Consider the following 9,527-nt stretch of genomic DNA (forward strand, 5'->3'; position numbering starts at 1 on the left):
GGACTAAGTGCCTCTTAAGTAAGTATTTATCGTTCTAGTTAATTTGATGAATTTGTATATTAAATTGTCAGTTTGTGTACCTTGGCTGATTCCTGGACGAGGATTTTATGCACAAATAAGTTCGAAAATTACTAGTGAATTTTCGGGCGTGAAAATAGTCTAGTTTGTGTTTCGCCCCCTTCCCCCCTTAGGGTAGTGTATGACATTAGTAGTGACGACGAACCATGTTCGCCGAACCATTTCTTTGGGAGTGGGGATTGCTTTGGGGGCGAAGATGTAATTTATTTGTGAGGTAGGCCGTGAAGCCATTGCTTTCTTTGCTTGTACCATGTTGTATGGCAGTATTCTTCAATCATTTTTCCGAAGTTAATAAACGTGTGTTTTATTTCCTTTTCGCTATTTTTCGCATTGGCACCTTTCGTGCTTTCGTTAGGTCGAAACATGTCGGCCCCTTTGCGTATATTAGCGAAATAGGTATGCTGACTTTTTAGCTTTCAACTTCCGCTTTCAATCCGTGACATTTCGTGCTGAGAGCAGTTACGTTTTCACATGGATTGAGTATAACGGTGTTCGGTTGGTTTTTTTCGAAACAAGCTGTCGCGGTTTCAACGTTCGGCGAGCGATGCTTCGGCCGATTCGTTTTGCCCCCCTAGCGTTTTCGCTGATCGGGTGTTTGCTGTCACACCCTGAAGTTCTTCTCCCAAGCCTAAAGTAATTAATAAATGGTCTCGAGAAATTACCTGTGTAAAAGAGAGAGAAACCCTAATTGAATTAATGCAAATAATAATAAAAAATGACATGTGGAAATTTTCTTGAGTTCTACATGTCAAAATATGCTAACAAGATTTTTAGTGGAATTTTTAGAGCTCTAGAAATAATTTTAACCAATTAAAATTGAGCACAAGCATTATTTAATCCCTGGAAATTCATTTCTTTCGTTTTCTTTTTCTTTTTCCCTCCTTTTCTTTTCGAATGGGCCGCCGGCCCATTCTCTTCCCCCTCCCCCTTCCCGCTGGGCCGGCCGAAGGCCAAGGCCCAGCAGCCGGCCGCCTCCTCCCTCCTCCCTTCGGGTCGCCGACAGGTGGGGCCCACCTGTCGGGCCCGTCTCCCACCTCCGGCCGGAGCCGCCGTGCCCGCAACCGCCGCTCGCGCTCTTCCCCGCGTGCCCGCGCCCACGTCGCCCTCACCCCGCATGCATCCCGCGCGTCCCGCAACCGCCGCCCCACTATCCCGCCGCTCCCGCTCTCGAGACGGCCGGGATTCGATTTTCGAATCCCGCCTCTCTCTCTCCTCTCCCACCTCCCCACGTCGGCCGGCGAAATCGCGGCCATCCCGGCCACGATTGACCCCCGCGGGTCTATATAAAGCACCCCCGTCTCCGCCACTCTCTTTTTTGTTTTGCAACCACTCGCCCTCGTGCCCTCCACCGTCCTAGTGCCGTCGCCCTCCTCTCCACCGCCGCCGCCACCGCTCCAGTCGCCGCTAGCCGCCGTGCCGAGCCGTGCCGTCGACGCCGCCGCGTTCGCCGTCGAGCGGGCCACCCCGTCCACCCCTCTCCCGTCGGATTCCGCCGTCGGAACCCACTCCGCACCGTGCGCCGGTGAGCACCGCCATGGCCGCCGCTTTCGGTCGGCTTCCTCACCCTCTTCCATCTTCCTCTCTCTCTCTAACCCCTTTCTTTGTGTTCGCTAGGTGGTCCCGGAGCTCGTCCCGCCGTCGCCGTCGCCCTCCGTCGCTCGCCGTCGTCAATCGTCGTCGGTGAGGCCCCTCCTCCCCTTCCTCTCTCTCCCGTGCCGCTTAGCCTTGCGCCGCCGCCTAGCCGCTTAGCCGCCGCTAGCGCCGTCCGCGTCGCCGCGACGCTGCCGCCCTCCGCCGTCGGCCGGTCGCCGCCGCTGCGTCGAGCCGCGCCGCCGCGCGCCATGGGCGTCGGGCCGGCTTGAGCCGGGCCCGTAGGTAGATCGGGGCCGTCCAATCCCGCCGCCCGCGTGGCTGCCACGTGGCCGCCACGTGTGCGGCACGTCGGCGCCACGTGTGCACCACGTGGTGCGCCGTCTCCTTCCCGGTCCGTGGAACCGGTCCACCGTGGACCTCCCCCTTGAGCCGCTGACCCGTGGGTCGGGCATGTCGGCGCCGCCCCCTCCTTGATGACGTCAGCCCTGGGATAAGATATTGCGCAATAAATCAATTAAGGATTTATCTGTTTATAGTAAAAACACAGTGAATCTTCTAAAATTCATATCTAATTCATCCGAGCTCCGTTTAAGTCCATTCAAGTCTCAGTAAATTCATAAAAATGTATAGAATCCATTAAAAATGGTTTTGTTTCCTGTTTCAGTAGACTTATAGCATGTTTTGCTTGTGTGCTTTGTTTGTCGCGTAGATTTCGGCCGTTTCGTCGATCTGCGGTTTCTCGAAGACGTTGCTGTGGTTTCATCAGTGCGAGAGCAAGGCAAGTCATGCATCACAATTGATCATATTGTACCCAATTTACAAATGTCCCGCATTTCTATTAAATGTTGCATTGTTTTACAATATCATGTGGGATGGGTCCTACTACTCAGCCATATATTGTTTACCTTATGCAATTGATAACTTGGGTATCAATATGATTAGATGTTGGTTTAAGAAATGTTTAGCTATGCTTAGTTCAACTAGTACACAAAAGGGGAATCACATTAATGCATAGACTTTGATTATTGGCATAGTTTTGGATTAGTGCCACCGCAATGGTGTTAGTTTATTAAAATACACTACATGGTGGGCTGTGGGTGCATGGTTTTGCTAGTCGTGCCCATGGCGATTAAGGACCGGTTCGCGGGATGCCCTGGAAGAATTTATCGTTCTTACCACAAGCCAGTGTGGGCAACGGCTGGGCTTGTAGTGTAGCTTTCCTCTAGCCGACGTACCCAGGCAAGGGTGGGCGTGATGGAGTTGGGTCGGCCGGGGTGTCCGGTTGATCGGCTTCCGGATTCACCGTGGCACGAGAGGGGACTGCCCGCTGCCTTGCGAGGAGTGAGGGTGAAACCTGAGGTGTGGTGCGATTGGTTAGAGGGGGTTATGCGAAAGGTCCTGTCACGGCCTCTTTTCGGTATGTCGTGGTGGCATGTCGGCGCACGGGAACGTGTCGTGGGGCTGTGTCTTGTGGGTACAGTTGTACACCTCTGATCAGAGTAAAACTATTCGAATAGCCGTGCCCGCGGTTATGGGCGGTCGACCAGATTCACAATGGGTAGTACTCAGTCTTGCTCTCTTTTCCCCTACTCCAGAGCTAAAGTTCTTCTCAGCTGGAGCTGTCTCAGAAAGGTTGGTTTCGTCGCTACTGTCAGGGATGCCTGTGGAATGGAGTCGCCCGCTGCAAGAGTCAAGTCTTCAGGCTTAGCTCGCTTTTTCCTTTTCCATTGCATTTGTAATCTTTTATATTTTTGTAAGACGTGGATCTATATGTCAACAATTGTCATTTGTGTACTCTGGCTGGTCTTGGACAGGGGTTTAATGCACATTTAGCTTAGAAATTCTGGTTCGTGAATTTCTGGGCGTGAGAAGTTGGTATCAGAGCCGACCTTGACCGTAAGACATGCCAATTGGAAACCCTAAGAGCCCTCTGAAACCTTTTCATCTGCACATGCCCTTTGCACTTGGATTAGTTTCGGGAAAATTTTGGGGTTTGTTCTTTTGATTTGTGGGAAAAATCTTGATCGCTATTTAATCGGATTTCTCGGCTAGAGGCAGTCTAGGGTCTAGTAAAATTTTATTCGGAATTTATTTGACAGTGAGTCGGGAATTTATTAGGTGATATGCACTAAGTCGTGTCTAGGTTCAATGGGGAGATTTTATGCGTATCATTATAGCTATGCATCTATTTCGTGCATTAATTTATTGTTTAGTCGGTTGCATTAGTATCTTTTGTTTGGGTTCATGAAAAATGTTCCATGCATAAAAATCATCATGTTTGGCTAGTTGCTTGAGTCATTCGTTGCTTTGTTTAATTTGGATTTGAGCATGTATTGGTTCCTATCCCTCTGTCCTCTTTAGATGTCAGACCTATTCCTCGATCGCAAGCGCCGCTCCGAGCTTCAGAGTCACCGCCCTTAGCTTTATCGTCTTCTTAGTCTGTTGCTTGCTAGTTTCTGTGTTTAGGTTTGCTGCTTGTGGGTTAGCCGGCGGTCGATATCATGTGTTAGTGGTATGGCTGCCTTAATTAGGAGTTGTTTGCTTCCTTTTAAGTGTTTTAATCAAGATTAAGATAATTGCACATAAATATATAAGAAAGATTAGTTTCTAAGCCGTCTGTTTTCTTCCTTTCTCTTATTTCTACCTATCCTCCTCCAGATGGTGAAGACAAGGAATGATCCCCGTGACTCCAACGGCGCCAGTGGCAGCGAAGAGCAGATCAATGGAGCACATACCAGTGGTGCATCTAGCAACATTCCATCTCCACCGCCCGAGAACCCAATGGTCATTCAGATGATGACAATGATGATGCAACAGATGCAGCAACATTACCATGAGATGTTGCAGCAGGCGCAGCAGAACCAGCAGTCTGGTCCTCCACCATTACATTTGTCCAAGCTGTTAGACTTCCTCTATATCAAGCCACTTACTTTCTCAAGCACCACCAACCTAATGGAGGCCAACGACTGGCTCCATGCTATTGAGAAGAAACTGAACCTTCTGCAATGCAACGACCAAGAGAAGGTTGCTTTTGCTACACACCAGTTGCAAGGTCCCGCTTCTGCCTGGTGGGACAACTACGTGGTAACCCGTCTAGATGCAACGGAGGTTACTTGGGCAGAGTTTTGTCAAAGCTTCAGGAAGGCACAGATTCCCGAGGGGATCATGGCACAAAAGAAGAGAGTTCCGTGCACTGCAACAAGGAACCAGAACAGTTACAGAATACCTGCATGAGTTCAACCGCCTTGTGCGCTACGCTCCTGAGGACGTGCGCACCGATGCCAAGAGGCAGGAGAAGTTTTTGTTTGGTCTGGATGATGAATTGACCAACCAGCTGATCTCAGGAGTTTACGAGGACTTCAAGAAGCTTGTGGACAAGGCTATCCATCAGGAAGAGCAACGCAACAAAATGGACCGTAAAAGAAAGGCAGCTCAGTTCAGGACTCCTCAGGGGAACAGTCAGAAGCCTCGCTTCATGACGGGACAGCTGGGTGAGCCTTCCACCCTGATCGTCCGTCAGCACCGTCCCTACCACTCGGGTAACTTCAACAACGACTACAACGGTGGCAGTCACAACAGTAGTGAGCAGCACCACCACAACTCAACTCCACCCCCATTAATGGCACCAGCTGAGTCAGAACTACCAGCTATGTCAGCCCAGTCAGAACAGCTCAAGAAGGAGTCTGCAGGAAAGCCAGGACCCTGCTTCAACTATGGCAAGCACGGCCACTTTGCTAGCAAGTGTCCGAAGCTAAAGCGTGCTGGACCCAAGTTCGTCCAGGCCCGCATCAATCATGCGTCTGCAGAGGAGGCACAAGCAGCACCAGAGGTCGTGCTGGGCACGTTTCTAGTGAACTCATATCCGGCAACAGTTCTTTTTGATTCGGGTGCAACGCATTCTTTCATTTCCAAGAAGTTTGCTGGGACACATGGATTGTCGGTAGTGGAACTTAAAATACCAATGCGGGTTCATACCCCTGGAAATGACATGAACACCGCACACTACTGCCCCTCGATGACTATAGAGATCAAAAGGTCACCGTTTCTATCCAACCTTATCCTTCTTGAATCCAAAGACCTAGATGTCATTCTCGGAATGGATTGGTTGACCAGACACAAGGGAGTGATCGACTGCGCGAGTCGCACCATCACCCTAACCAACGACAAAGGGGAGAAGATCACCTTCCGTTCTCCAGTGTCGCAGAAGTCCGTAGCAAGTCTGAATCAGGCTGCTATTAAGGAACAGACAGAAATAGTGGAGAAAAGTCCTAAGGAGTTAGAGGATATCCCTATAGTACAAGAGTATCCTGAGGTGTTTCCTGAAGACCTCACTACAATGCCACCGAAGAGAGAAATCGAGTTCTGGATTGATTTGGCACCGGGAACTGCTCCGATCTACAAGAGGCCTTATAGGATGGCAGCTAACGAGCTAGCAGAAGTCAAAGAGCAAGTTGATGAACAGCTGCGGAAAGGATACATCCGACTGAGTACTTCACCTTGGGGTGCCCCGATTATCTTTGTGGAGAAGAAAGATAAGACCAAGAGGATGTGTGTCAATTATCGCGCACTCAATGAGGTCATTATCAAGAACAAATATCCTTTGCCAAGGATTGATGACCTGTTTGACCAGTTAAAGGGTGCCAAAGTGTTTTCTAAGATAGACCTACGATCAGGCTATCACCAGTTGAGAATTCGGGAAGAGGATATTCCCAAGACAGCCTTCACTACTCGGTATGGGTTGTTTGAGTGCACAGTCATGTCTTTTGGACTCACCAATGCACCAGCTTTCTTCATGAACTTGATGAACAAAGTGTTTATGGAGTTTTTGGACAAGTTTGTCGTGGTGTTCATTGACGACATACTTATCTATTCAAAGTCTGAAGAGGAACATGAGCAGCACCTCCGTCTGGTACTCGAGAAATTGAAGGAGCACCAGTTATATGCAAAGTTCAGTAAGTGTAACTTCTGGTTGTCGGAAGTCAAGTTTCTGGGTCACGTCATTACTGCTCAAGGTGTGGCAGTGGATCCGTCGAATGTGGAGTCAGTTACTAAGTGGACCCCACCAAAGACAATTTTTCAGATCCGGAGTTTTCTTGGACTTGCGGGTTATTACCGTCGGTTCATCGAAAATTTCTCTAAGATTGCCAGACCCATGACTCAGTTGCTGAAGAAAGATGAAAATTTTAAGTGGTCAGTTGAGTGCAACCAAAGTTTTGAAGAACTTAAGAAGAAGTTAGTATCTGCACCAGTTCTAATTCTGCCGGATCAGATGAAAGACTTCCAGGTCTACTGTGATGCATCTCGCCAAGGGCTAGGATGTGTTTTGATGCAAGAAGGCAGAGTGGTCGCATATGCTTCGCGGCAGTTGCGTCCACACGAGACCAATTATCCTACTCATGATCTTGAGTTAGTAGCAGTGGTTCACGCTTTGAAAATGTGGCGGCACTATCTTATTGGCAACTGCTGTGAAGTCTACACTGATCACAAGAGTCTGAAGTATATCTTCACTCAGCCTGACTTGAACCTCCGACAACGAAGATGGCTGGAATTAATTATAGATTATGACATGAGCATTCACTACCATCCGGGCAAAGCCAATGTGGTGGCAGATGCATTAAGCAGGAAGAGCTACTGCAATGCTTTGGGCACCGAAGGCATGTGTAAGGAATTGCAGCAGGAGCTTGAACATCTCAACTTGGGAATCGTAGAACACGGGTTTGTGGCCGCTCTAGAGGCGCGGCCTACGCTTATGGATCAAGTCAGAGCAGCTCAAATAAATGATCCTGAAATAGCTGAACTGAAAAAGAATATGAGGGTCAGAAAAGCCCGGGATTTCCTGGAAGATGAACATGGCACAATCTGGCTGGGAGAAAGATTGTGCGTATGCGTACCTGATGACAAAGAGCTGAAAGATCTGATACTCACCGAGGCTCATCAGACTCAGTACTCCATTCATCCGGGCAGTACCAATATGTACCAAGATCTCAAGGAAAAATTTTGGTGGGCCAGCATGAGGAGGGAAATAGCTGAATTCGTCGCACTCTGCGATGTTTGTCAGCGGGTCAAGGCAGAACACCAGAGGCCCGCAGGTTTGCTTCAACCTCTTCAGATTCCGGAATGGAAATGGGAGGAAATTGGGATGGATTTCTTCACTGGTTTACCCAGAACATCATCGGGACATGACTCAATCTGGGTAGCTGTGGACCGTCTCACAAAGGTCGCTCATTTCATTCGAGTGCATACCACATATACGGACAAAAGATTAGCAGAGCTTTACCTCTCAAGGATCATGTGTTTGCATGGGGTACCCAAGAAGATCGTATCGGATCGAGGGAGTCAGTTCACTTCAAAGTTCTGGCAGAGACTACAAGAAGAATTGGGAACCCGTTTGAATTTCAGCACAGCTTATCACCCGCAAACTGATGGTCAGACCAAGCGAGTCAACCAAATATTGGAGGATATGCTGCGAGCCTGTGCACTCGATTTTGGCGGAGCTTGGGATAAAAGCCTGCCTTATGCTGAATTCTCTTACAACAATAGCTACCAGGCCAGTTTGCAAATGGCACCGTTTGAAGCATTGTATGGTCGGAAGTGCCGCACACCTCTCTTCTGGGATCAAACGGGCGAACGTCAACTGTTCGGAACAGATGTGTTAACGGAAGCAGAGGAGAAAGTCTGAACTGTCAGGGAAAGATTGAGGATCGCTCAGTCTCGGCAGAAGAGTTACACCGATAACCGCCGAAGGGAGCTCACTTTTGAAGCAGGGGATTATGTGTACCTTCGTGTTACTCCGCTCCGGGGAGTACACCGTTTCCAGACGAAGGGCAAGTTGGCACCACGCTTTGTGGGACCATACAAAATCTTGGAACGAAGAGGAGAAGTCGCGTATCAGCTAGAACTCCCGTCCAACATGGCTGGTATCCATGATGTGTTCGATGTGTCTCAGTTAAAGAAGTGCTTAAGAGTACCAGAAGAACAAGCCAATTCGGAGCACATCGACATTCAAGAAGATCTGACTTATGTGGAGAAGCCAGTCCGCATCCTTGAGACCAGTGAAAGAAGAACCAGAAACAAGGTTACCAGGTTCTGCAGGGTTCAATGGAGCCACCACTCCGAGGAAGAAGCAATATGGGAAAGGGAAGATGAGTTGAAGGCCGCCCATCCGCACCTCTTCGCCAGCTCTTCCGAATCTCGGGGTCGAGATTCCATTTAAGGGGGGGGGTAGGTTTTTCACACCCTGAAGTTCTTCTCCCAAGCCTAAAGTAATTAATAAATGGTCTCGAGAAATTACCTGTGTAAAAGAGAGAGAAACCCTAATTGAATTAATGCAAATAATAATCAGAAATGGCATGTGGAATTTTTCTTGAGTTCTACATGTCAAAATATGCTAACAAGATTTTTAGTGGAATTTTCAGAGCTCTAGAAATAATTTTAACCAATTAAAATTGAGCACAAGCATTATTTAATCCCTGGAAATTCATTTCTTTCTTTTTCTTTTTCTTTTTCCCTCCCTTTCTTTTCGAATGGGCCGCCGGCCCATTCTCTCCCCCCTGCCCCTCCCCGCTGGGCCGGCCGAAGGCCAAGGCCCAGCAGCCGGCCGCCTCCTCCCTCCTCCCTTCGGGTCGCCGACAGGTAGGGCCCACCTGTCGGGCCCGTCTCCCACCTCCGGCCGGAGCCGCCGTGCCCGCAACTGCCACTCCCGCTCTTCCCCGCGCACCCGCGCCCACGTCGCCCTCACCCTGCGCGCATCCCGCGCGTCCCGCAACCGCCGGCCGACTATCCCGCCGCTCCCGCTCTCGAGACGGCCGGGATTCGATTTTCGAATCCTGCCTCTCTCTCTCCTCCCCCACCTCCCC

The 9,527-nt window shown here is 49.5% G+C and overlaps 1 protein-coding gene across 1 annotated transcript; it reads left to right on the forward strand.

Annotated features, from left to right (window-relative positions):
• The first annotated feature begins 4,329 nt into the window (after positions 1 to 4,329).
• Positions 4,330 to 8,884, forward strand: LOC136354755 (uncharacterized). Its single transcript, XM_066306411.1, has 3 exons — positions 4,330 to 4,695; positions 4,769 to 6,316; positions 8,618 to 8,884. Exons 1-3 carry the CDS (start codon positions 4,330 to 4,332, stop codon positions 8,882 to 8,884), a joined length of 2,181 nt encoding a protein of 726 aa, XP_066162508.1.
• The last annotated feature ends 643 nt before the right edge of the window (positions 8,885 to 9,527 follow it).

The sequence above is a fragment of the Oryza sativa genome, chromosome 12 (genome assembly GCF_034140825.1).
Source record: "Oryza sativa Japonica Group chromosome 12, ASM3414082v1".
NCBI classification, from domain to species: domain Eukaryota; kingdom Viridiplantae; phylum Streptophyta; class Magnoliopsida; order Poales; family Poaceae; genus Oryza; species Oryza sativa.

What these genes read in the sequence shown, in the direction of transcription:
- LOC136354755 (XM_066306411.1), top strand. Translation starts at nt 4,330, where the DNA reads ATGGTGAAGACAAGGAATGATCCCCGTGACTCCAACGGCGCCAGTGGC. An exon ending in AATGCAACGACCAAGAGAAG is followed by an intron (nt 4,696 to 4,768) that starts GTTGCTTTTGCT and finishes TAACCCGTCTAG; the next exon opens with ATGCAACGGAGGTTACTTGG. An exon ending in ACCAGTTAAAGGGTGCCAAA is followed by an intron (nt 6,317 to 8,617) that starts GTGTTTTCTAAG and finishes GATGTGTCTCAG; the next exon opens with TTAAAGAAGTGCTTAAGAGT.